General features: G+C 43.1%; 3 protein-coding genes across 7 annotated transcripts in view; 2 read left to right on the top strand and 1 right to left on the bottom strand.

Annotated features, from left to right (window-relative positions):
• The window catches only part of nf2a (NF2, moesin-ezrin-radixin like (MERLIN) tumor suppressor a), a 32,242-nt gene extending 26,385 nt beyond the window's left edge, over positions 1 to 5,857 (bottom strand). For both annotated transcript variants that reach the window (XM_084551914.1, XM_084551915.1), the window contains exons 1-4: positions 5,193 to 5,857; positions 2,830 to 2,955; positions 2,602 to 2,724; positions 115 to 198 (exon numbers count right to left, since the gene is read on the bottom strand). In XM_084551914.1, the coding sequence (XP_084408040.1) occupies positions 115 to 198; positions 2,602 to 2,724; positions 2,830 to 2,955; positions 5,193 to 5,306 (447 nt within the window). In that variant the 5' untranslated portion in view covers positions 5,307 to 5,857. The remainder of the gene's footprint in view (positions 1 to 114; positions 199 to 2,601; positions 2,725 to 2,829; positions 2,956 to 5,192) is intronic.
• A 980-nt stretch (positions 5,858 to 6,837) lies between these two features.
• fbxo21 (F-box protein 21) lies at positions 6,838 to 16,882 on the top strand. 4 transcript variants are annotated; one of them, XM_084551907.1, is made up of 12 exons: positions 6,838 to 7,072; positions 7,616 to 7,751; positions 9,116 to 9,240; positions 9,837 to 9,958; positions 11,266 to 11,412; positions 11,606 to 11,742; positions 11,828 to 11,964; positions 13,143 to 13,319; positions 13,544 to 13,676; positions 13,946 to 14,136; positions 14,337 to 14,494; positions 15,842 to 16,882. In XM_084551907.1, the coding sequence occupies exons 1-12, from the start codon at positions 6,849 to 6,851 to the stop codon at positions 16,129 to 16,131; spliced, it is 1,977 nt and encodes a 658-aa protein (XP_084408033.1). In that variant the 5' UTR covers positions 6,838 to 6,848; the 3' UTR covers positions 16,132 to 16,882. The 4 variants fall into 4 exon arrangements, with proteins under 4 accessions (XP_084408033.1, XP_084408035.1, XP_084408034.1 ...); XM_084551909.1 differs by having other exon boundaries at positions 9,146 to 9,240; positions 13,140 to 13,319; positions 15,842 to 16,881; XM_084551908.1 differs by having other exon boundaries at positions 9,131 to 9,240; positions 13,140 to 13,319; positions 15,842 to 16,881.
• Positions 16,883 to 17,062: 180 nt separating this feature from the next.
• tesca (tescalcin a) lies at positions 17,063 to 26,271 on the top strand. The gene is made up of 8 exons (XM_084551916.1): positions 17,063 to 17,230; positions 18,605 to 18,674; positions 20,128 to 20,208; positions 20,942 to 21,081; positions 23,504 to 23,565; positions 25,272 to 25,379; positions 25,467 to 25,514; positions 25,607 to 26,271. Exons 1-8 carry the CDS (start codon positions 17,170 to 17,172, stop codon positions 25,697 to 25,699), a joined length of 663 nt encoding a protein of 220 aa, XP_084408042.1. The 5' UTR covers positions 17,063 to 17,169; the 3' UTR covers positions 25,700 to 26,271.
• Positions 26,272 to 26,384: the final 113 nt, after the last annotated feature.

Here is a 26,384-nt window from a genome sequence, read left to right as displayed (position 1 = left end):
CTCGTAGGACCGGTCGGAGTGGGAACTACATGTGGTTAATGGAAGCTAATAAATAGTGTAGTGTAACGTTTTAAAGTTTAGATAATTCAAAATCTTCCAAAAAAGAGCACTAACCTTGGCATGGACGGCGTAGGAGGCCAGGAGCACAGACGCCTCAGGGGGACAGTGAATCTCTTCGTCCAGGATCTTCCTCTTCACCTGAGGAGTTACCAAATATATTATACGATATCATATGTTTTACACAGAACATGAAAATGAATAAAAAGCCCCTCCTCATATCTTCTAACCTTTCTAACGCAAAAACGATCTGCAGAACTAACAGTGTACCAAAATGTACAGTATATTCTGTGCCATTCAATTAAATCAGATGATTTTTTTTTTTTATTTAAACTTGGTAATTAAACTTCCAGCTACCCATGCTACATTCACTTGTAGCTGCATATTTTAGAGAGGTCTGGAAAGAGGACAAAGTGTGCCAAATAAAACTTGTAAGATTCAAATATTATAGTCACATGGGGGCCTATTAAAACACAGAGCAAGGAACCATGCACCTACACAGACAGCATTTCATGCAATCATTGCTCTGCTCCAGGACTGTGAGCTTGCAAGTCAGAAAATTATAATTATATTAGCATAAGGGAAAGTCCTAGGAAAGTATTTTTTGTAATTTGTGTTTTTTTGTAATTTTTTAGCTACTGATTCTACGTCCGCTTCCGTCTGTGAAAGTTACAAGTCTCCATTTCATAGCTTAAGAAAAGACGTGGTGCATGTTTACAAGTGTTGACTTAACTGTCACGGATCACAGTAATAACATGAATTCTTAAAACGGGTGTCAATCCCCCTATAACAAGCTCCCTTCGGATTAAAGTGCTGCTTCCCACCAGATTCTATCCTAAACTCCAGCACCTGTCAAACTAATTGAATCACAAACTTGCACAGCTGCATATAGAGCACAGCACGGGCCTGTAAAGTTGGACCGGCGCGAACACGCTTCGGCTATAAAGCTATATAAGCGGACAATTTTAACGCTTCAAACCTTATCATTTGCAAAGCCAGTCACGCTGTCTTGTCTTGTTTTGAACTGACGAAGGTGTGGAGCCAGAGGTGACAGCCCCTAATCACGGCGAGCGCTAATAGGCTGAGGGCGCAATGTGGTTTACAAATGTTGTTGCAGGCTGTCGTGACAAAGACGCGCATGTGTCTGTTTGTGCGAGCGGCCTAAAAGTGTGTACGAGTGTGTGTTTGCTTGCTTGCATCCGGGTCGGTGATCATTTCTGATAAGCGCTAATCCCGCTGTCACGCCTGTGACACTATCTGAACAGAGGCCGGCTCCTGACATTATGGGAATTAATGAGAGCAAAGTAATAGGAAGACAGGCGATGCGAGGCACTACACCTTGTATTCTCCTCCTCTTGTAGCCGTGCACCGCCTTCACTGGTGAGTAATTTGCTTGCTGCATTCTATTTCTAAGCTTGGCTTCCCTCTGAAATGAATTAATGACTTCAACAACCTTTAAATAGATTAACTTAAATAGGCAAATGCCTCTCTGCAAATGTTGAGGAACACAAGGACACTGCGGTCTGAAGCCACAAAACTAAACCAGCACAATAGTCTGGATATGATGGGAGTACTATGGGGGACGAGCATCCCATAGAGAATATGTCATTAACTGGGCCAATAACTGAGCCCTTAAAGCCTAATTGGTAATTGATAAATGAGTCTGGCGGCACCGGACGGAGAGAGCGGTTACAAATCTCATCTCTCGCAAGGGGAGCGGTGCGGCCGGCCGCGCAGGAATTCCCCGGTGAGTATTAAGTGGACAGAAAGGGCAGCGGTAATATGTTGTGCATTGATTCCACATGGCTGCACACAATCAAGACCGGGGACAATGGGGGGAAAAAGTGTATCGCACCGCCGCGCTCTGCTCAACAACTTGAGGAGGAAGTCTGTGGACGCGTGCCCCCTGCCGGCACGGGACCGGGACGGCAGGGAACTGTCAATGTTTTAACGCTTTAAGATCAGTTGTCATGATGCCACACGTTTAGATGTTTTGTTTTAAAGCCTTAAAATGCTGCACCCCTCTGAGAATACGGGAAGAAATGTGTCGGCCCACTAGCCTGCTTCCTCTGAGCGCGACATGTTGGATTTGTGGTTGGTGCTTGTAAGCCTGGAGCGATTTCGACTCGGAAAGCAGCAGAGATGGAGGAGAACGTGTCAGTCAGCGCGAGTGTACAAAGAGGCACAGCAAAAGGCCTTTACCGCAACGAGCACTGGAATAAATTGGAAGACGACCAGGTAAATATCCAGAGAGTAAGTCCGGAGGTGAGAAATAAAAATGAATAAAAATGATTTATTTTAATGCTCCCGCTGAATAATTCGACAAGCGAGGCAGCTGGGTTCTGGTGAGATCACACGAATCCGCCTCGGCCAGGTTTCAAGCTACGTGACTGTGGCCGAACCACAGCGGTTCAGAGCAACCAGCACCTTTTATGGAAATACTGGCAGCTACGAGCATTTCCAAGGAAGTTTCCAAGGAAGACGTTTCAGATGGCTCCATGTAACTAACCATCTTCGGGTAATTACCTGTAGATGGTTAATTACCTGTAGGAAGAAAAGATGTTGTGTGATATCTTGCACTAGCTCCTCCTCGGCATTCTCAGGGTAAAACTTGGCCAGGAAGTGGAAGGTGATCGGTTCCTCCTTCGGCACCTCCTGATCCAGAACCTGCGACAATGACACTCATTTAATTTCCAACGCGCCGACATGTACATTAATAACGTTTTACACGGCTCCTCTGCTTTGAGCGAGTCAAGTTCACATGACAATCACCTTCTTTTCCATCTTCAGCCAAGAAACCGTGTCCTTGATGTCGTACTGGAGCCCAAAGAACCACGTCTCCCTCAGTCCGAGGGTTCGGCACACCAAGTCAAAGAGATCCTTTCCTTTCCACTTGGCCTGAAACACACGCACGCTTTCATGTTAGAAGAGAAATGCTGACAAGACATACAGAGATTCATTATTTTAGCAGCACGCTTAAAAAAAAAAAATCTTTTGGAAGCTTATATTCTGAAAACTGTAACAAGCTGTGTGCTCTGAATCTACACAGGTGAGCATTTACATCAAAAACCTCTGCTTCAAAGCGGGGAACCATGCATGTTCTCCTCTTCCGCCTGACAGCTACGAGGGAGAAATATCGGGCGCGCACATCCAATTTAGATAGCTTTCATTTCCAGCCTGTGCGCCAAGTCAAGGCGCAAGCAGGTGTCAGGTGCATTCGAGGTTGATGTGACAAAACTGAATTCGAAAAACTGCAAGAAATGAGAATATACGCACTGCCATGCAGCACTGGTGGTACTTCATCTACAGCATGTGGCCGATCCCTGTTAAATGCTGCTCACTAAGCCCATAATTGATACCTTATCCCAAAACAGAAATGGGAGACCTGCAACTAACATTCTGTCGCTGCGTGTAATTACCGACTGCAAACTTTGGTGGGGTCCCTCCCTTTTTTTAAATACAGGCATGTTGCGGTGCCTGTATGTAATTTTGATGCCTTTCAGTTATGAAACATCACAAAATCATACTACAAAGCAAACGCACACAAAAAAAAGAGGACAAAGACCTATGTAATGAACCCAGAATTAAATTGGCTTTTTAGTCATGTTCCCAGCAGATGCATTACAAGCTTTGAGAGTTTACTAAAACGTCCCTGATTCTATTAAGACGGAGACAATTACAAGACACGGTCGTCTGTAGATACAGTTACCTGCTGCCATCTAGTGTGGAGAAGTAAAAGTCATACATCTTATTGCCTGCACCCCCACATTCATTTATTCCTCCTTGCAGACTATGTGTAAGTATAGCATATGGTTGCGGCTGCAGTTATATGCACAACACGTAATAACAAGTCAGCAAAGGGTTGGACTCACTGCGTATTTAAATAACTCAACTACATTTCTTACGCATCTCACTATATACTGTACATGATACCTGTCTGTGTTACTCTTTTATTATATACATTTTGTACTTATACTTTGTATATTGCTTTAATACACTTTTGTATATTTTATATGTACTTGGTATGCTATTTATATAATGAATGTTAATGCACATTATTGCACCTTATTAATCCTTTCTATTTATTTGCAACCTCTTACCTCTGTATTTTGTGAATACTTGTGCAATATTGTTCTTTCACTTTAAAGTGCATCTTACTTATTTTTACATATTTTTGTACAACTTTTATTCTATTGCATTTGCTCTGTTAACTAGCAACTGTCACTTTATAGGAGCAACAGCAACAAAACAATTTCCTTGAAGGATTAATAAAGTATTCTGATTCTGATTCTGATATAAATCATATTTACTTCCTAACGTCCTAACTACTTTCCTAACTCTTCTGCTGCTGAGCTTCTTTTCAGGACTTATGCACAGTGTACAGTATATATAACCATCATCTAGCACCTTCTAGTTGCAATACGTGGTAATTTAACTCCTATTGGAGTTTGTTGTTGTTTTTATTCATGATATTCATGAATGTCAACATATATATATTTAACCTCCTTAACACTCTAACTCCTCAATCCAAATTGGTTGTTTCAGCTCAGACCAGACGCTGTGAATCTCTTTGATGCAATATGTAAATATTTTTTTGTACATAACATATTTGTTGGCCGTATTCTATTTTTATTCTATTCTATTTTTTTATATCTTCTGTTTCCTGCCGCTGTAACGCCCTAATTTCCCCACGGGGATGAATAAAGTCTTATCTTATCTTATCTTACTTCTGTCTGCAAATTTGTAAATTTTTTTGCCATTATTATACAATTTTATTTTATTTTACTTATTGCTTATATTTTTAATTATTTTTTTATTTTTACTTGTGGTTCTCAAGGGTTTTTTATGTGCAACTGACCTAATGTGACCAAGACATTTCCCTTGTGGATGAATAAAGTCTATCTAAGTCTAACATATATCTGTTTATTTCACATACACTTTATACGCTTATATATACTTGTATATTTTATGCATTGTACCTCACTTTTATCTTATTTTTAACCCCTTTGCTGACTATAATTCATCCTGTCTCTGTGTAATGATGCTACTGGATGCCGAATTTCCCACTGGATAAAAATAATATAAAATAAACTGATTGAAATGAATCTCAATGTCAAACTCTCAGCAGCACCCACCTCGCAGCTGAACTCCATGTCTGACTCCATGGTGCAGATCCTGACGTTGAAGTTCCTGGCTTGTTTCCTCCTCAGTGAGTTAAATCCCATTTTCGCTGCCAAGGCACTCGCCATGGCGAATATCACACAGTAAAGCTCACAAGTCACTTAGTCGATCGTACAGTTCCCACAGAATGAGTGCACTACTGTCAAGGCATTCTTGTTTCACTTGTTCCAGCTCCAGAGGTCAATTGGCTGCGATCAAACGATGGCACAGCTGGGCATGTGAGTCGGTTTCCAGCTCCTCCTGTTATCTATTTTAAGTAGTTGGTGGGAAGATCCCTAGTCCCACTATTAAAGTTTACATTTAGCTTTACTTTCATGTTTGTTTTGCTTTATAAATGTCTCAAATATCACGTATTAATAACATAAGATAATATAATCCTCCCACGTTAGCTGCCAAACAAAAAGTTCACAAATACTTTTTTTTTTTAGCTCGAGCAGATAATTACAGAGTAGTGTCCCGTACTGGCTGCTAGCCTTAGCTAAACAGAAACTGATGACATTATATCCAAAATGAGACCTTATCTCGTAATAAGTCCACGCGTGAAATCCGTTAAGCTTTACATTTACGAGTCCGAAGAATTATTCGTCCAATATATTCCCTTTTTAAGACTTAAAAACAGGCAGGTAGTTCCTGGTAAACTATGCTGGAAGTGCTAGTAAGTGCTAACAAACAGCTAGCTCTCTGGTGCTGCATTCAGGTGCCGTAAAAGAGTGTTGTAATAAACGTTTTAGCACACACTAACGACGTAAAAATACTGTTTTGTTAATTTTTTCTGGGACAAATCGATTCTTTATTAATGTTCTAAGATAATAAAAATTTTTTTTTCGGGAACAAACCAACGAAAATTAGATTTTTTATTTGTTTGTATTCTAGTATCAGTATGTTTTTGTGGTGGCATGGAATTTACGTGGCCTTAAAAGTGAGTCATTTTTCAAATTAGCCACTTTATACAAATATACAGAGATTTTTATTTAATTTTTTAATGCAAAGATACCATTTATGAATAAGATAATTCAATGACTATGGCTTCTCACTTGTAAGAATGATGCCATGTGTGATTGTAATCTGCAGTTTGAACTTCAAACCTTCAAATCTAGATTCTAGATTTAGACTTAGACAGATGTCACTGATCAACAAGGGAAATTGCTTGGTCACAGTAGCTCAGCTGCACATAAAAAAATAAAAAAACATAAAATAGAAATAAATAAAATAGAAATCAGTAAAATAAAATAGTATAAACAACAAATGTACAGAATCTGCATACAATATGTACACATGCAGAAGAAATAGAGACAGAAGTAAATATACACATAGGAAAGATAAATAAGGTGCAGTAATGTGGAACTAACCCTTGGCCTATAAGATAAGAAAAGATTAAGAACAAAATATATATGTTTCTCTTTATTTTTTTACATGTTAGACTTAAATGGAAGGCAACTGTTTAGAATCCGAGGATCATGAAGGCACCACCTTTTCCACCCCCCCCCCTCCTTTTACCTAAACCGCCAATCACAGTGCTCTGCATACAACATGCCCCGCCCCCAGCCCGGCCCCCTGCGCCATAAAGGGGCGGCCCTTAGGCGATGAGGTAATCGGGGTAAACAGTAAAGATGGCGACGTCGGTAGCCGGAGAGGGGCAACCGAGTCTAAACGGGGCTATTTCCGACGCCCAGGCGAAAAGACTAACCGACCTGCCGACCGAGCTCCTCGAATACATCCTGTGCTTCCCCGTCCTCCAACATGTCGACATTTGTAACGTGTCCTGCTGCTGCAAACGGCTACACGACGTCTGCCATGGAAGGGGCAAGGTCTGGGGACACCAGTACAAACTCAGGTTGTTATGATGTTCTCCTTGCAGTTGTGGCTTTTTTGGTGTTTTTGGATTGTGCATGTTATTTTCAGTGCGCTCTAAAATCGCTCACAGGCTATTTTGAAGGTGCGTTTGTTTACTGCGAAGTCACAGGGGCTGTCAGGACGGAGACATTCTGCTGATGCACCAAATTCATCATTACGCCAGGCCGCTCTGTGGACTATCTATAAACCCCCCTATACCTATACCTATAGTTATTTCTAAAATCTCTCGGAATTTTAATTATTCAGAGTTTACTCATAGCATCCCAAAAAAACGAAATTGGTGTGACCTTGAATGTTGCACGTATAGCCTTGCATGAATGCAGCTTTTCTCTTGGCAAAAAGCTGAGCCCTCCTCCTCCTCCTCCTCCTCCTCCTTGACTGAGTGACTTGGCTGTGAGCTCCTCTCCTTTTCATCCAGCAAAGAGTAAAACCACGTCTGCAGCGGGACGGATGGTGCAGCTCAGAGTGTCCTCCAAAGCGTCTCTGAGAAATAAAACCTGGTTTGTTCTGCTCTCGTCAACAGATGGCCCAGGCTGCAGAGGTTTTACCGTCAGAACGAGAGCTGCGACTGGCTCAGAGAGTACAAGACGCGCCACCGAGTGGGCATACAGATACGCAGGACCGTGGAATCGATCTCCAAGAGATTCTTCACAGAAGTTGTAAGTCATCAGTCCTTAAATTCATCCCAGAGTGGGGAAATTTGCAGTGGTGCGGTAGCGTATATTTTTAAGGGCAGTGCACATCAGTGTTGCCAGATGGGAAATGAAGAAATATTGTATTTTAGACCCAAACTAAACGACTTGAAAAAACACACACTAGGACAATGCATATAGCCAGTGCACTATTTCCTACATAAAGATCAGGCTCAATCCTAAACAACTGCAGGCCACTGGGGAGATAGCCACGGCAGCCGGACAATTTCAGTTTATTTTATTTATATAACGTCAGTAACAATACAAATTGTCTCAAAACGCTTTACAGCATCTGGTCTGAAACCCCCAGAGCAAGCATGGAGGCAACGGTGGCAAGGAAAACTCCCTTTTAACAGGAAGAAACCTTGAGCTGAACCTTAAGCTCATATGGAGGGACCCATCTGCCTAAGGCCAGCCGGGTAGAGACAGAAAAGTGTCAGTGGAGGGGGAGGGGAGAGATGCTATACAGTAATGGCATAGAATTGCATGACTAGTAATAGATAAGAAATTAGAGGATAGGAGCTTGGTGCAAGAGAGTAGAGGAAATGTGCTCAGTGCATCGTCCCCCAGCAGCCTAGGCCTATAGCAGCATAACTAAGGGATGGTTTAGTCCAGCCCTAACTATAAGCTTGATCAAAAAGGAAAGTCTTAAGCCCGACCTTAAAAGTATAGAGGGTGTCTGCCTCCCGAACCCAAACTGAGAGCTGGTTCCACAGGAGAGGAGCCTGATAGCTGAAGGCTCAACCTCCCATTCTACTTTTTGAAATGCTATTAACCACAAGTAGGCCTGAACTTTGACACCAGCTCCAGGTGGTTTTGGCTGACTAGAAACCGCAGCTGGAACCCCTCTGCAGGTGAAGGCTAACTCAGCCTTCGCTGCCCCACTCAGGAGAGGTGTACAGGTTAAGGGGCGAAACACCAGTGACCCTGAGATACCTGTCGAGGATGCAGAAGGGGTTCCTGCATGCATGCCGGCCGCTCTTCCAGAGTTTCATCCTCGGAAGGTTCTTCAATTGCCACGTCCTAAGTTGCTCCTGCAGTCTCTTTGAGGTTTATCTCGTCATTTATCTGGCAACGCTGATGTACACACAAGAGATGTGCAGGGATTTTATTCAATAACTGGAGAATGTAGATGTCTGTATGCATGTATATTCATATTATATTTTATGGTTTATTAACTATTATTACGTTTGCACTAAAAGACTGCACTTAATTTCATTGTACATGTTACACTAACAAGAAATGTATTGTATTTTGTTCATGTGCACTAGTTTAATCTCCAATAATCGTTGAATATTAAACACTTTTTAAATGTTCTCAAACTAACCCAGGCATCTGTAACTCAGCCTTGCGTTGGCCAGGTGCTGGGAGACAGCTTTGCAGAGATCGAGTCGCTCGGGATGCCGGAGCACTTCTGTGAAGACGAGCTCCTCTTCATACTCAACTCCGACAAGAGGTGAGAGTAACTGCTTCAAGTTAGTATTTTGGGTGTTAATCCTCTCTTAGACCCCGTGATTATAGAATAGTCTTTATTGTCATTGCAGGACACAAGATTTTGTTGCAGCTCTGAAAGATGCCCAGTATAAAAAGTAAAAAACTGTAGGAAAAAATATATAATCTAAATCTAAATTAGAGGAGAATGGAACATAAATATAAGTCTGACTGTGGAACAGAGAATATGACTATGGAATATACAGTTATTATGTACAGTATTGTGCAAATTGTCCTCCAGTAAACTGTAGATATAGGTTATTTATATAGCTGTGTGTCAGGCAGAGATTTTCTTGGACTGATTTAGAGCAGCCACAGCTCTGAGGAAGATGCTGTTCTTCAGTCTGGTCGTGTGGGTGCGCAGGGCTTTATAACGTCGGCCTAAGGGCAGCAGTTTGAACAGGTGATGGCACAGAGGCCGGATATGAAAACCCATCATCATAAGACCTCGGACTCGTCCCTGGGGAACAGTCTTGTTTAAGCTGCAGTAACGAGTTAGCAGATGGTTTCAGCTATGCCATAAATACTTACCCCCATTTATTCCTCTCTGCTGTTTTTCAGGAAAAGCTTGACACTGAAGTACTATGCAAAGAAAATCCTTTACTTCCTGAGACAGCAGAACATCCTGAGGAGCCTGAAGACCTTCCTGGAGCGGCCCGCAGAGCTGCAGTCAGCTCTAGAAGGTGAGGCATCCGCACTCCGTCCGTCTTCTCCCGCTTATCCGGGTCCGGGTCGCGGGGGGCAGCAGCCTCAGCAGGGAAGTCCAGACAGCCTTCTCCCCAGCCACTTCCACCAGCTCCTCCGGAGGAATCCCCAGGCGTTCCCAGGCCAGACGAGGGATATAATCCCCCCATCGTGTCCTAGGTCGGCCCCGAGGTCTCCTTCCTGTGGGACATGCCCGAAACACCTCTCCCGGGAGGCGTCCGGGAGGCATCCTTACCAGATGCCCTAGCCACCTCAGCTGACTCCTCTCGACGTGGAGGAGTAGCGGTTCTACTCTGAGCTCCTACCGCGTGTCCGAGCTCCTTACCCCATCTCCAAGGCTGAGCACGGCCACCCTGCGAAGGAAGCATTTCATTTCGGCCGCTTGTATTCGCAATCTCGTCCTTTCGATCATTACCCAAAGTTCATGACCATAGGTGAGGGTTGGAACATAGGTCAACCTCTCAGCCCGCATCACTGCAGACGCAGCTTCGGTCCGCCTGTCGATCCGATCAGATTAGAGTTGACGTGAATGCAGAACAAAATAATCCAACGTGTCTGTGGAGGTCCTCGGTCATCCAGATCATGGTTTATCCAAACTGGACGTTGTGAAGTTTCACCACTCGTCCTGGTACCTTCTTCGGTTGTTAAACAGACACTGGACATGTGAGTTTCTGATGGGTGGCACTCGCACATGTTCCTATTTAAACTCCAACTCTTCCACCAGTCCTTTAGAACTGAAGACTTGGATAAAACGTCTTCAAGAAACTCTACAAGACCAGTTGTCCTTGTTTCAGCGTTTTTTTAGATGTAAATAATCCAACATGTGGAGCATGGAATCTGGTAGAAATATACCAGAAGATGTTTTTCTCAACTTTATTGGCAACACTGAATTTGTTAGATTACCAAAACAGACCCAGGTTTTTAACATTGTCCACATGGAGCAGTTTTTTGGGTTAGGTGCTTGCTCAAGGCGCTTCAACCGTGGACGTGGGGAGGTATGCAAGCTAAGGTGCTTCTCTAACCACTGGCCCACAGCTGGTCTTGCCAAGTTTCAGTCCCTCCCTAGAAACTCATTAAGTCTCCTGATCACGGTCACCACACGTGGGACGAATATGCGCAAAAACAATGAGAAATGATTGGATCTAGCGTTCACGTCCATGTAGACACAGACAGCATTTATCCGATTAATTGAAGAGCTTATTTGTTGTAATAAAAGAATTATTATTTCCTTTCGTTGAACTTTTTCCTCATGCTCTCCTTCTCTTGGTCCTCTCTGCGTCTTTAGGAGCTGTGCTGGTGGATCAGTACTGTAACCCGCTGGCTGATGTCACGCTGGATAGCATATCGGCTCAGTTGGACGAGATCACAGAAAAAGTGAAGAAGATGTTGAGGATCAAAAACCCGTCCCACCCCAGCCTGCGCATCGCTCAGGGTAGGCTTGTCAAGACTCGCAGAGCTTTTTTTTTCTTTTTCTTTCCCAGTGAGTTTTTCCAAAAGTTCTGTCAGCGCCAGACACTTGACGCCCTAAAGCTTCCAGTCCGCCAAGCAATATCTGCTTGGCAAAAACATGCACTGCGCAAAATCTCGTGCATCAATCCTTTCTTGTGTGTGTGTGTGTGATGCAGGTAACTGTTCTGTGGTGGAGGACTTTGAGCTCCAGAGGCAGGTGGTGTGTGCCCTCAACTCTGTCTTGTACGAACAGCTTCAGTATAAAGGCAATGAGTGTGACTACTACAACCCCCTCAACTCTTACATCCACCAGGTAGATCCTGCAGAAATGATGCATGTTTTATAAGCTTTATTTTTTAATATATTTATATGTAATTTTTATTTATTTTTTTGTTCAGGTGCTACTACGCCATACAGGCATTCCCATAAGCCTCTCCATTCTCTACATGACACTGGCCCGGAGGCTGGGTGTTCGGCTGGATCCTGTCAACTTTCCTAATCACTTCCTGCTGCGCTGGTGTCAGAAACCAAGAGGGTGAGGCTTGAAATCACAATCTCTTAAGGCTCTTTTAGAGTACTGCGGTACATAGACGCTGTAACCTACGCCGGTGCGAGCCTTTTACACTTGTGGCTCGCTCCGGTAAAAACTCCACCCAAACACTAGTCGGCGCTGTGTCTTTTTTACCAGTCGGGTTAATTTTTGGTTCTACTTCCTGCTTCACTTTCACTTTCCTATAAATGTTTGCATCTCTGAACCTCCTCAGTTAACCTTTCCTCCATGTGTTCCATCTTTATTGATCCGAAACAATAAATTAGAAAATTGCGGGAATGGAGAAGCAGCCGGAAATACTAAAGCGGAAACACGCTACTACCAAACGGACCAATCACAGCTCTTGCGGTCTGCCTCACCGCGCCACATATCGACATTTCTGGGTCAGTTGCGGCGTTAAGGTCTGCCCCGTCGCCGTAGCTCATACGTGTCAAACATACGGCCCGGGGACCAAAACCGGCCCGCCAGAGGGTCTAATCTGGCCCGTGGGATGAATTTGCGAAGTGCAAAAATTACACTGAAGACATTAACTGCAATTTTTCCAATAAAAGTAATTGCTCTTCCAAGGGTTCACACAGATTTTGTAAGAGTTGTGGACATAACAACTGAGCCTTAGAAGTAAACAGAAATTGCACTTCTTTTTCTTAAGAAATGTCCAGTTGTAAAACAAAGGGAAACATTTGGAGTTGTTGTTATTTATAGGTAAATACGCTATTGTGTTATTGGTCCGGACCCCTTAACATCAAACTGGGCTGTATGTGGCCCCTGAACTAAAATGAGTTTGACACCCCTGTAGCTACTTCGTCAACTTAACGCAGAAGTCTAAACCGTTTCCAATGAAAGTTCAGGCCTACTTGTGGTTTCCAATGAATCACACTAATTTTCTCATTAATTTTTATAATTTTATTCAATTCCAATCCTGCTTAGAATTTATTGCTCTTGTGAAATGAATACAGTTCTTGTTATTTTATTTATTTTTATTACTTTTTGATCTGATTTGAACTTGGTCGTTGAAAATGGTTGCACTCCTTGTTCTTGGCGTCCCCGCGTCTCATCTTGTAATAGACGGAAATTTGCATGAGGCGACAGCTGCAGAGCAGAGGTGTGGAGAAAGTATCTCATGTTGAGTAGTTAAATCATTTTGAACGTTGTTTCTGCAGCAGCGAGGACATCTACGACTTCGTCTACATCGACGCCTTCGGTAAAGGCAAGCAGCTGACCGCCAAGGAGTGCGAGTACCTCATTGGCCACCAGGTGACGGCAGACTACTACAGTGCCATCAGCACCACGGAGGTGCTGCTCAGGATGGTGGGAAACCTGCTGAACATCGGCAAAAGAGGGTAAGGGCGTCTGGAGAAATGGTGGAGGGTCAAAGTTTCAGAAATTCTATTTAAACCTATGAAAAAAACGTTTTTCTACAAATTAATGGGACCAGAATGAGGCTTTCTAGTATCTCAGAGATCAAAACTGAATAAATGATTCGAGTGATTTGCTGGATGGATGGAATGAAATGATTCCAATCTTCCTGTGAATGGCCTTACATGTGTCGTGTGGTTTCTTTCAGGGAGGGCAACGAGAAATCCTACCAGCTGCTGAGAGACTCGCTGGACCTTTACCTCACTATCAACCCAGATAACGTGCAGTACTTGCTGCTGCAGGCACGCCTTTACTTCCACCTGGGAATCTGGCCAGAAAAGGTCAGGAGACACAGCCCCGTTGTTAAGAAGTAATCTGATTTGGGCCCGGGGGTAACATTGTTAATAAACTCAGATGCCAGGCGAGGCTCTGTCAGATCCCTTACTGTGTTGTTTTAGATTCTCTAGCTGAATTCTTTTCCAGTCAGTGTAAAGCTCTGTTGTATTCTCTTGCACGGCAGTTTAATATGTAACCCGTTGTGATACTGCACACAGAGGTCGCATATTTCACCCAACCACATTGTGCGTTGATGTTTGCTCTCGGCCCGCAGGTGCTAGACATCCTGCAGCACATTCAGGCGCTGGATCCCTCCCAGCACGGGGCGGTGGGATACTTGGTGCAGCACACGCTGGAGCACATCCAGCACAAGAAACACCCTTCAACGCCCGAGGTGAAGAGGCGCAGCGCTCCAGAACACCTGGAGGTCCAGTATTCAGTCGGCCTTATTATGAAACACAAGAGGTGGGTCACACTCAGTTTTGGTAGAGAGAGCGATGCTATGCAACCATGCTATGCACCAGTTTTGATAAATGTCCTGAATGGATGAGAAACTGTTTCCAGTGATGTACTCTGCTGTTCCTACCACCCTCTGTAGTGCTTTGACTGGAACAGTTCTTATCTTATCTCACCTGATCACCGATTTGTTTCACCTCCTCTACCAGGTCTGGGTATAACTGTGTGATCTATGGCTGGGACCCCAAATGCACCATGAGCCAAGAGTGGATCACCACCATGAGGGTCCACCAGCTGTCCAGCGGGGCTAACCAGCCTTTTTACAACGTCCTGGTGCAGGATGGAACATGCCGCTACGCAGCACAGGGTACGGATCGAGCCCACCAGCAGGGTGGTTGGAAAAAATCAGATATAGGAAAATATATCAAGAAGTTGATTATTATGCGTATCAGAGTTTGAGATCGTGCAAAGCTGGTGGAGGGTCCCAAACCTAAAATCCTTAGAATATGGCTTTGATATTGTAAGCACAGTTTGCATGCAAAGTACTGTTGGTTGTTTATTTTGGAGAAAAATTAGGTCAAATTTCTTAATTACATTTAGTGTCTGTTTAATTTAATTGCACGAAAACTACACAGTCTATAAAAACTGAACAAAACAGTTAAGTAGTTCAGCAAATAACAGAAAACTAAGAAACAGTCTCACTCAGATTTGGATCATAATAATATTTGTACACCGATCAGCCACAACATTATGACAGGAGAAGTGAATAACATTGACCATCTTGTGACAGTTCAATGTTCTGCTGGGAAACTTCTGGACCTGGCATTCATTGGTGTGGATGTTACTTAGACATGTAGCACCCACCTAGACCAGACCAGGCACCCCCACCCCATAGCAATGACACTCCTTGATGGCAGCAGCCATCCCCAGCAGGATGCAGCCACAGAAACGCTTTAGGAACAAATAAAAAAAGAAAACATGAAGAACAGCACAAGGTGTTGACCTGGCCTCCGAATTCACTAGATTCCAAACTGATCAAGAATCTGTGGGATGATCCACAGAGGCCCCTCCCCTCAAAGGCCTCCCGACACCACAGGACACCCTCAGAAGGCCCATGTCCATTCTCTGATGAGTCACCACAAGGGAGACCTGCACAATATTGGGAAAGTGGTTATAATGTTACGCCTGATCAGTGAAAGTGTAGCAAGTGTTGGGAGGAATTGGTGTCTACAACCTTTTTTAAGGTGTATGCTTCACTGCTGCTGCATCATCAAAATGTTTGACGTTGGACATTTTCATAAGAAGGTTCCTCCCTAAAAGCCTTACTCACATATTCCTGTATGCCCAACCCTCCCTCGATCCCTCCCTCCCACTCTGCTGCTGCTGCTGCTGCTGCTGCTGCACAGCTTCCACTGTTTGAACACTTTATCTTCACCCTCTCCCCCATCTCTCTGGTCTCTGAGGTGGATTTATATCGATCAGTCCCTCTGCTCCCATCTGCTTCTCAGTCTGCTTTGCAGCTACTAGTTGGACACGAAGCTGTGACGCCTAAATAAATTACACACGACATTTTCATGAAATGCTTTGATACGTGTGGAGTCTGTATGAGCTGCTTTATATGTGTCCACTAATAGCAGGAGTGTTTATGTATGAGTGTCCTGTTCTTGTTTTTACAATTAAGGTCACGCTGTTTTCTATAATAATTACTCCTCAGAGAATCTGGAGCCGCATTCGGCCCCCCTGGAGATCGGCCACCCTGAGGTGGGCCGGTACTTCTCCGAGTTCGCCGACACCCATTACGTTGCCAACGAGGAACTGCAGACACGATACCCCGAGGACTCGAGCGAAACCCTGGGCACAGTGCAGGAGCTCTATCAGAGACTGACCCCCTGCCCCTGTCCCAGCTCCGGCTCAGGCTCAGGCTCCGGGACCTCCAGCTCCGGGACCCAAGATGAGGCTCCTGCCGCAGACGACCAAAACAACCACCAAGCCATGTCCATGTAGCAAGTAGCCATGTCCTGCACTCTGCCAACCCGGGCTAGCTCATTACTGGTCACCCATTCTCGGTTCACAAGCCACTTAGCTGTTGCTTTGTTGCACTTATTCAAGAACAGTCCATGTGTAACAGGGAGGGGGGTTATATCTGTGTCAAAAAAAAAAAGAAAAGGAAAAGATTGTTACCGTTTTGTTTTGATATCCATATCCACTATTGAATGATCTAGTGAACGATGATCAACGACATCTTTATATCCAGTCACAGGGTTTAGTTTGAAGAAAGAAAAGTGTTACAGACGAGAAAAATACAACCCAGATTTGGAGCGAGCAGTTAAGTGGATGAGTAAATTCAGGATGAGTATCCAGGTGCTGCAAATCCCCCCCCTCTCTATCTAAAAACCGAGGAATGCTCCTTTACCCAGACCCCCCCTGCATCCAGCACCAGTCTACAAAGCATAAACCCTAAACCCCAGGATCAGTGCCACACACACACACACACACACACACACACACAAAAAAAAAAAAGACTTTGTACATTTACTTTTATTCCCCTTCTTTTAACGCACTTACGAAAGTTGTAACTTTCACGTTTCTAGATTATCTTGATTTATTTCTGTATATTTACAAGTGAAATGGGTGCCACGGCTCATCAGTCATTCATTCAACAAGAGGAACCAGTAGAAACACAGACGACTTGAAACAGAAGTGACTCTGAGCTTTGAGGAAATAACAGAATAAAGTGTTTCAAGTTTTAACACTTCCCCTCTGATTTATTTATTTATTTTTACGCATGTGCTCATTGCTTTTTAATTCCCTAACCACGAGTTGCTCCTTAGCAGACGGGGGAGGTGGTAAAGTTTTAATCCAGAAGCGGTGTGGATTTAGGACCTTGAGGGTGCCAGATGTGTCCAGGACGCCAGCAGCAGGCTACAGTTGCGCCCACCCGCCGGCGGCAGCAGCAGCGCGATTTAAAGCGGCGACGAGCGCAGAAAAGTTGATCCAGTCCCACAAGATTACGCGCCCTGACGCACCGGCGGAACAGCAGGTATGGGAGCTACGCAGACGCGTTCCGAGCACAAGTATGACGACCTGGTGGAAAAAAGTGGATGTAAGTAGGAGGAAGGTCATTAGACACGTTCATTTTTTTTATTATCATTTTGATTATTGGGGAGTGTTAAACTCTTAAGACTCGGGTGTGCGGGGAAGTTTGAGTGAAATGGCTCAGTTTCAAGGCGCAAGCGTAAGAAATTTGGGTCGTTAAGAAATGAGGTGATACAGGTGCCGATCAGAGAGTTTTAAAGAGTTGGTTTAGTATTTATTAGTGTTCAGATCAGGAAATCAAATGTTTGAAATGATCTGTATAGAAGATAAATATGTAAAAGTCAAGAAATACGCGCAATCATTTGTCACATACACAAGAAAATGAATCTACACTGAGTCAGATAACTGCCTTTAACGATATTTCTATCTATAATAATAAGTCTGCCTTTAACTACGTTTATATGTGCATTTATTCGCGTATTTGCGTTGCAGGACTTAAGTCAACTTATGTTACTTTGCAAAGTTAAACACAGACCTGAAACAACTGAAGATCTGTTTATAGAAAGGGAAGGATCCTGATGTGAAACTTGCACATGCAGTGGCATGCAGAAGTTGTGAGTAACGCAGGGATAAGGTCCACGTCTCCTATTGATCCCAACTTTATGGGTACTGTATGGATGAGACTTTGAACTCCTTTATTACCCTCGTTTCCTCAAGGTGGGGCTTTGACCCTGTTTTTTTTTTTTTTTTTTTTTTTATCTCTGGGCTGAGTCTTTTATGGACTTATTTGTTCTGGACATTTTGAGGAAATGCTTCATTGCATAAATGTGGACAGAGCCCCAGACAACCTGACCTGCTGCTGCTGCTGTTTTCTTCTGCATTTGGCCATGTGAGGTCAGCTGTCGGTTCGGTCTCCAGCTCATGATTTAGTCCAACAAATATATATGTTTGTGTGCGAGGCCCCCGGGTTTGTGTCTGCATGCTCTTCAGCTCACAAATCTGCAGCAGCAGCAGCAGCAGCAGGAGCTACTGCAAACATCCATGCAGCCGCTTCTGGGAAAAGGGGAAAAAATAAATAAATCTGGAAACTATAAAACAATGTTTACTGAAACAATTGAGAACGTCACCTGTCTCAGATGTGATCTTGGCAGAGCGACATTTAGACCTTTCAGTATGTGGCCGCTTGCCCACACAGTGAGTTAATGATTCAAAGAACCATTTGAAATGGCATTAAAAAAAAAAAAAAAAAAAAAAAAGGTGCACGGTGTGATTGCTCTGCCATTAGGCTGATAGCAGAGTTGCACCTGATCTGTTTAAAGAATAGAGGTCACTGTGTGTTCATAATCTATCACACTTAAAATAATAATAATAAAAAATACAGAAAATAATTGACTGCTCTTTTAATTCTTTTAATTCTGGTGTGTCATTTGTGCTTCTTTAGTTTCACTGGAGCAGATCAACAACCTCCACAAGAGATTTCAGCAGCTAAGTGGAAGCGAGGAGACCATAAGGTAAGAAAGGTGTATGCGTTTGCTGCATCTTTTGCAGGCGCCACTAAAGATGATAACGCACATACACCGCCTGGCCACCTGGATTTAACTAAGCAAATAGGCAGGAGCCTCCTATTGGATAATTACTGCATGGGTGATTATCTTTCAGCTGACAACAAGTTATTTAACCCCAACTGATGCAATGAGTAGCTTCTCATTTCTTCAACAACCATGTCTAAAGACACATCCTGTGGTTGTGGAGAAGATGTTTGAGAAGGGTCAAATCATTGGCATGCATCAAGCAGAGAAAACATCTAAGGAGATTGTAGAAACTACTAAAACTGGGTTAAGAACTGTCCAACGCATTATTAAAAACTGGAAGGATAGTGGAGAACCATCGTCTTCCAGGAAGAAATGTGGTCGGAATAAAATCCTGATTGATCGTGATCGGCGATCACTTAAACGTTTGGTGAAATCAAATGGAAGAAAAACAACAGTAGAACTCAGGGCTATGTTTAATAGTGAAAGTAAAAACATTTCCACACGTACAATGTGAAGGGAACTCAAGGGATTGGGACTGAACAGCTGTGTAGCCTTAAGAAAACCACTAATCAGTGAGGCTAACTGGGAAAAAATGCTTCAATTTGTTAGGGAGCATAACGATTGGACTCTGGAGCAATGGAAGAAGGTCATGTGGTCTGATGAGTCCAGATTTACACTGTTCCAGAGTGATGGGGGCATCAGGGTAAGAAGAGAGGCAGATGAAGTGATGCACCCATCATGCCTAGTGTCTACTGTACAAGCCTGTGGGGGCAGTGCTATGATCTGGGGTTGCTGCAGTTGCTCAGGTCTAGGTTCAGCAACATTATGTGTCCAAAGAATGAGGTCAGCTGACTACCTGAATATACTGAATGACCAGGTTATTCCATCAATGGATCATATTCCAAGATGACAATGCCAGGATTCATGGGGCTCAGATTGTGAAAGAGTGGTTCAGGGAGCATGAGACATCATTTTCACTCATGGATTGGCCACCACAGAGTCCAGACCTTAACCCCATTGAGAATCTTTGGGATGTGCTGGAGAAGGCTTTGCGCAGTGGTCAGACTCTCCCATCATCAATACAAGATCTTGGTGGAAAATGAATGCAACACTGGATGGAAATAAATCTGGTGACATTGGAGAAGGTGATGGAAACAATGCTACAGAGAATGTGTGCTGTAATCAAAGCTAAAGGTGGTCCAATGAAATATTAGAGTGTGTGACCTGTTTTTATGGCCAGGCAGTGTAGTGTTTTACAGCTGGTGGCAAATCAGAAGTTCCTTCACTTTATAAAGAAACAAGGAACAAATGTTTTACAGGTTTAAACTCTGCGGTTTAAAAGAGATTCTGTGTGTGCAGCTTCCCATAGACGGAGTGATAATTCTGTGTGCTATCTGTTTATGATAACGGATCCTCTCTTGTCCCGCTGCAGCAGAGAAAGCTTGGACAGCATACCGGCCCTCGCCAACAACCCGATCAGAAAGCAAATCATCGAGGCCTTCTTTGATAAAAGGTCGGTACGCTGTCTGTCCTCTCGTTTCACTTCATTTTATTTAGAAGGAATAGATTCAGAACACTTTGATTTGTCCGAGCAATCACGGCTTTCAGCCTGGTTAAATAAATGTTAAAATAATTCATCTGCTGTGCACCGTGGCTGCATAAACAGAACTGTATTTGCCTTTCTGCTTTCTGTGTGTTGAACTATGATGCCATTACTATAAATTAAGTCCTCAATCAAACAAGGGAATCATTTGACATCTTGACAACACAGGCTTTCCACTAATTGCGGGATAAGTGCCAAACAGCCGCAGGCCATTTAAGAAGCCACTGAAAACAGCTAAGCACGAAGGCTAGAAACAAAAAGAAACGGCTAATGCAGATAAGGCTAAGCTACCAGGAGTGGTCTTAAGAAGAGTTTGAAGGTGCAGTAACCCCAAGAATGTCTTCATCCTGAAAGAACTTACGCTTAAGTTTGTGAAAATAAAATGAAACAAGGGGGATTTTTATTAAAATTTTTTTCCTCTGAAGAGACAGTCAACATGTGAAACCCATGTGTCAGTGCACATGACCTCTGCTCACAACCACACAAAGTCATGTGCCCAATCAAAACTGTGCAAAATGCACCAATAAAAAGCTTTCACTTTCCTTTTGGTTTCAACCTCAGGAAATTAGATGCCAGGGGCATGATGGCACGCATAGGCAAGAGAAAAGTTCTCAGTCGATGGTATCTTTTGACTGTGTCCCAGGAACCAGCACGAGAATGAGGTGGGCTCGTTCGAGGAGATCGGTTTCGAGCAGTTCGTCATGGTCATGTCCCACTTCCGCCCTCCAACTTTGAAAACGACGGAAGAGGAGAAGGAGGCGATGAGGAAAGAGAAGCTTCGCTGTGAGTAACTTTCCAGCATTTTCTGCTTTGCCATGACGCTTTAAGCACTGGTCAAACTAGCAGCTGCTAGTTTGCTAAAGATGAAGCCCATACTACCGTGACATATCAGTCCTCAAATACAACTAAAGTACTGCTGCAATGCATCTGAAAAGGCTAACGCTAGCAGAGGACAGCAGTCAGTTAACAACTTCACCAAACATCCAGATGTAGAGAGCGAGGTGATGCACGGCTGCACCAATTCCTGCACTGCACCTGAGCTATCGCGTTGGAGAAGCTTGCATTCGTGGTTTGGCTGCAACGCGGCCAGGACAGATGCTTCACAACCACAACTGTTGCAAGTCGAAAGGCTTGATTTGAAGTCACAGATTTGGGGACTCGTGTTCAGATCACGCCCATACTACCGTGACATGTCAGTCCTCAGATACAACTAAAGTACTACTGCAATGCATCTGAAAAGGCTAACGCTAGCAGAGGACAGCAGTCAGTTAACAACTTCGCCAAACCAGAGAGAAGGAGACTGCACATCAACTGTTTGATAAAGTTATTAGACCTTTAGCTGCAGACAAATACCTGCTACACTATCCCATCTAGCAACAAGCTGTGGAGTACTATTAAATGCTATTGATGGTGCTGAGGTGCTGCATGTTTTTATACAGGCTATACATATCTGCAGCTCACAGTATGTAGCACATGAGCTGTCTGTTCTCAGCATATGTATTCAGATAAACAATATAGATTTCATTACTTTCGACTGGATTTTTATGAGTGACGCGGCGCCATCAGAGACTAGTCTGTGTCAACTTTCATCACAATAACGGCCGACTTTCAGACTGCTCTTCATGGGTGTCTGAAGTGCAACATAGCAGGAAAAGAGCCAATCGGCAATGTGAATATCTTTTTCAATTGCCGCCAACCAGATGTAGAGAGCGAGGTGATGCACAGCTGCACCAATTCCTGCACTGCACCTGAGCTATCGCATTGGAGAAGCTTGCATTCGTGGTTTGGCTGCAACGTGGCCAGGACAGATGCTTCACAACCACAACTGTTGCAAGTCGAAAGGCATGATTTGAAGTCACTGATTTGGGGACTCACGATTATGAATATGCCTCAATTTGAGCACAATATCTTCGGTAACTTATGTTCAGGCTGTTCTGCATGTCTGTAACTTTAAATCAGTCTCAGCGCAGATATTGTAGACGCCCCTGAACAAATTTGCGTTTAGTCAAATTAAAGCAAATTTGCTGACACAACACGGGGCCATTGTTGCTTTTGTTCTTAGTGAGATAACATTTGAGCTGGTCCTCGGCCGCTAGACAAGTTGGAGTCACTTTGTTTTGACTTGTGAATGCAGTCGGGTTGCAGCTTTGATGCTGAAATGGATAAGGTAGATGGAAAATACGCAGAGCAGATAATGCTGGATGCAGGAAAAGGCCACAGTGTTTTTGCCCTGGTGGCTTTAAAGTAGCTACTGCAAGCCATGTTTCTGGTATTAAGTTCCAACAAAGGACAAGTTTGGAAATGGTTAACAGGAAACAGTTAATTTAACATACTTAGCAAATTTCCGTAAAGCAAAATGTGGAGAAATATGAGCAAAAAAAATAGGTAACTAACTTTTAGTTTTGACTCCTCCCACATGTGTAAGCCACAGAGTAAATAAGTTTTAAAACCTCGTGTCTAGAGATTGTTTCCGTAGAATGGGGAACTGTGTTTTAATAAGTAGACGACTTGCAACTTCCTTTTAGAACAAATGGAGTTTAAGAAAAAGCTTTAATAAGGAAAAAAAAAAAAAGAAGAACGTTTCACGAGCACTGTGCATGAAGACATTTTACTCTGGAAACACGTGGTTGCACAAAACCTCTATCCGCAGGGCTTTGATAAAGGAGATGACACTGCAAAACGTGTTTGCCGTCTGTCCCAGCATAGGTCAGGGCCTGTTTGCAAGCATGTTTTTCTGTTGTTTGTTTCAGGATATTTATTTCCCACCTTTTTTTTTTTTTTTTCTTTCTTGGGAACCATAAATCTACACAGCTCTGGTCATATTGATAGATTTCTACCTCAGGGACTTTATGGAAAGAGATGAGACAGGTTGACATTAAATCTGACTTTCTATCGACCGAACAGAACAGAAACAACGCGGCCAGAAAATGTCGCCGCAAGTTGCCCGAGGAAGCAAAGTGGTATTTCTTTCCTTGTTGCCGATTTGTCACGGGATTGTAAATGTCACCGCAAAAGAAAAGCACTGACGTTGTTAAACTGGCGCTTTGTTTGCTGCGGCGGTTATTCTGAGACGGCTGCCTGGACGGTACAATAAACATCCTCTAAGCTATTAGTGAGACCCTGTGATTTGATGATGGAAACGTCCTCAGAAATCACAGCAACCACTTATTCATTAATTTTTTTTCTTTCCGTTTTGTTTCTCCAGTTCTGTTCAACATGCATGACACGGACAACGATGGCACTATCACACTGGAAGAGTACAGGAAGGTAAGACGTGTTGACTTTTAGTTCTTTGCAGCATTAAGGTGTCTCTAAAAAGAAAGTTTTTAATTGTTTGTGTTATGCAATGCATGCACAAGATGAGGTCTTAATATAAAATTACATTATTTATCTTGTAGCTGCAAAATCTTACTTCAGTGTGTAAGGATTTAAAGGTACGGTGTCTGTTTTCACATATAAACGGGCATCCATTACACTAAGGCCTTTGCCAAACTAATGAAGCGACTAATAAACCAATCAGCGACAGGGTAAATTTCTTTGTAAGTTTTTCTATCTGTCCTCTGAGGCCACATTCTCTTGCTTGAAACTGTAGCGTCAGAGATGAGTCTGTTGCAGAAAGACGAGAGTTACGGATGTAACTGAGGTTCTATGAATTCTCCATAGTGGTCAGGATGAATGAAATAGAAACCCAGGGAGCGAAGGCAAGAACAAACAGATTACCATGAGGCTGAGGCCAGAGAAAGAAGAGAAGGGACTGAAGGACAGACTGTATAGAGGTCATACGCACATGTCAACAGCAGAGGTGTATACAGTACATGAAAAAAAAATAACTAAGTAAAAGTACAAACACCATAACTGAAAATGACTTGTAAAAGTTAAAGTCATCCATAAGAAAATCACTTGAGTAAAAGTCTTAAAGTAGCTCACATTAAATGTACTTAAGTATCAAAAGTATCTTGTGAAAAAATATACTCAAGTATCATAAGTACAAAGTATTTTTATAGTATGCATAAAAAAGAAGCAAAACAACCAAAAATGGTTCTCCCCTTGTTCTCTTTATTTCACTTTCGGGTGATAGATGATAAAACAAAACACTTGTAGAGTGAGTGAATCAAGTGTCTCATGTCTGCCTAAGAACACAAAAAAGTGCCTCCTATCTTCTAGTCACGGGTGACTGTCGTCTTCTAGTGAAGGAGATGCTGTCAGTGTGATAACGTCTTCCGTGTCTTCCTCATCAGCGTTAACTGCGGAGGTAGCCATGTTGATGTCCACCGCCCCGCGCATCCCACCCATACCTCTAAACCTCGTACCGTACGTTGTTCCTCTCGTCCTCTCGGACACGCCCATTCCAGATAATCCTTCGATGATTAATTATATTTCTATTTTAATTTGTAACGAGTAACAAGGTGGCAAACATCACAGTAACAGAGTAAAAGTATATATTTTTAGTAGAGTAAAAGTAAAAGTCCTGATATAAAAAAAAAAAACTCAAAAAAAAATACTTCAGTAGTGTAACAATGTACATCTACTTCGTTACTATACACCTCTGGTCAACAGTAGGGATGCACCGAAATTTTTCGGCCGAACACCGAAAATTCATTTTCGGGCAATTTTCGGCCGAAAATCGCTGCGGTTGTTGCTTGCATCACCACAACGTGTTGTTTCGGCGATAAAGGTGCGAAAATTTTTCGCCGAAACAACACGGCAACCGCAGCGATTTTTGGCCACAAATTGCCTGAAAATGCATTTTCGGTTTTCGGACAAAGATTTTCGGTGCATCCCTAGTCAACATGGTTTGTGCAATTACTCTTACGGACAAAAGTTCTAGCACTGCAGCTTCAAGTTTCTTAGCTCTCGCTGCCATTTGACACGGTCTCCACGTGACGCTGCTCTACGCGGCTCAGAGGCCGATGCCGTTCAAACTCCCAATGAGGATTTAAAGATTGCTGCGTTTTGCTCCGTTCTCGTCCAAGGTCGTAGAGGAGCTTCTGTCCAAGAGCGGAGCCATCGGGCAGGAGGCTGCCAAGGCCATAGCAGACGCTGCCATGTTGGAGGTGGCGAGCACAAACGTGCCACACATGGTAACAGACGCCGGCTAAAATAGAACAGTCAGGATGCATCGACACGGTGGCGGTAAAGTAACACAAAGTGTCTCCTTGTCATTCCAGGCTCCGGATGATTTCTATGAAGGAATTACGTTTGAGCATTTTGAACAGGTTTGCATTTTCTTTTTTTGAACTTTCACCTTTTAAAGAAATAATTTGTGCTACTTACACATGACGGCATTATTATTATTGTCTCTCCACAGATTTTAAAAGGCCTTGAAATGGAGTCTAGGATGCACATTAGATTTTTGGATGTGGACACGACCACGATGCGTTGTGGGAAATCAAAATCTTGAAGTGTTTTTTTTTTTTGTAAAGAAATGTTGCTGCTGTTTTTTTTTTTGTTCATTTTCTCCGATCCTTAAAAGGAATGAAGCCAAAGATTTTTTGATATGCACCAATGATATTTTGAATAGGGGGAAATAATTAACATAATGATGGAAGTACATTTCTTTTTTTATACGAATCATGGAGACTGAGCTGCTTGTGCAGTTTGGGGTTTGACTAGACGGTTGAAGTATTCTGATAGAATCAAAAGGTTTTTACTTTTTCTGGTCTTTGTTTGCACGTCTACTACATTTAAAACGACTGTTTTCTCCAGCTGTCCCAGCGCAGCCACCCTGTAGTATGAAGGACTCTTGGATGAAGTCAGCCGTGCTCCTCAGTGTGGCGTTCATGGGTCATCCATCATGGCTGGCATCCAAAGCACGGGACTGTAGGGACATACCATTCCTCTTCAGCTCCAGAATAGTTTCATTTACGTATGTTTTCCTCTGAGACTCTGTGTAACCAACCACTGCTGTTGTACCATTACAAAAAAAAACACACTACTTTATAAGAACATTATTAAATTTTTACCTACTCTAAGATATAACATTGGAGAGTTATCACTGGATTCTATCTGTGTTAGATGTTAAAAAACAATCTTATTTATAGCCTAGGAACGAGATCATTTGATGTGTTGAATTACGTCTGCCCCCC

This window comes from Chelon labrosus, assembly GCF_963514085.1.
Source record: "Chelon labrosus genome assembly, chromosome: 9".
Classification (NCBI taxonomy): domain Eukaryota; kingdom Metazoa; phylum Chordata; class Actinopteri; order Mugiliformes; family Mugilidae; genus Chelon; species Chelon labrosus.
The sequence above is the reverse complement of the archived record's forward strand: the minus strand, read 5'-3'. Positions and strand labels throughout refer to the sequence as shown.

Coding starts and splice junctions, on each gene's coding strand:
- fbxo21 (XM_084551906.1), top strand. CDS start 6,849: ATGGCGACGTCGGTAGCCGGAGAGGGGCAACCGAGTCTAAACGGGGCT. Junction 7,073..7,615: donor GGACACCAGTACAAACTCAG/GTTGTTATGATG, acceptor TCTCGTCAACAG/ATGGCCCAGGCTGCAGAGGT. Junction 7,752..9,115: donor AGAGATTCTTCACAGAAGTT/GTAAGTCATCAG, acceptor AAACTAACCCAG/GCATCTGTAACTCAGCCTTG.
- tesca (XM_084551916.1), top strand. CDS start 17,170: ATGGGAGCTACGCAGACGCGTTCCGAGCACAAGTATGACGACCTGGTG. Junction 25,380..25,466: donor GCACAAACGTGCCACACATG/GTAACAGACGCC, acceptor TTGTCATTCCAG/GCTCCGGATGATTTCTATGA. Junction 25,515..25,606: donor CGTTTGAGCATTTTGAACAG/GTTTGCATTTTC, acceptor GTCTCTCCACAG/ATTTTAAAAGGCCTTGAAAT.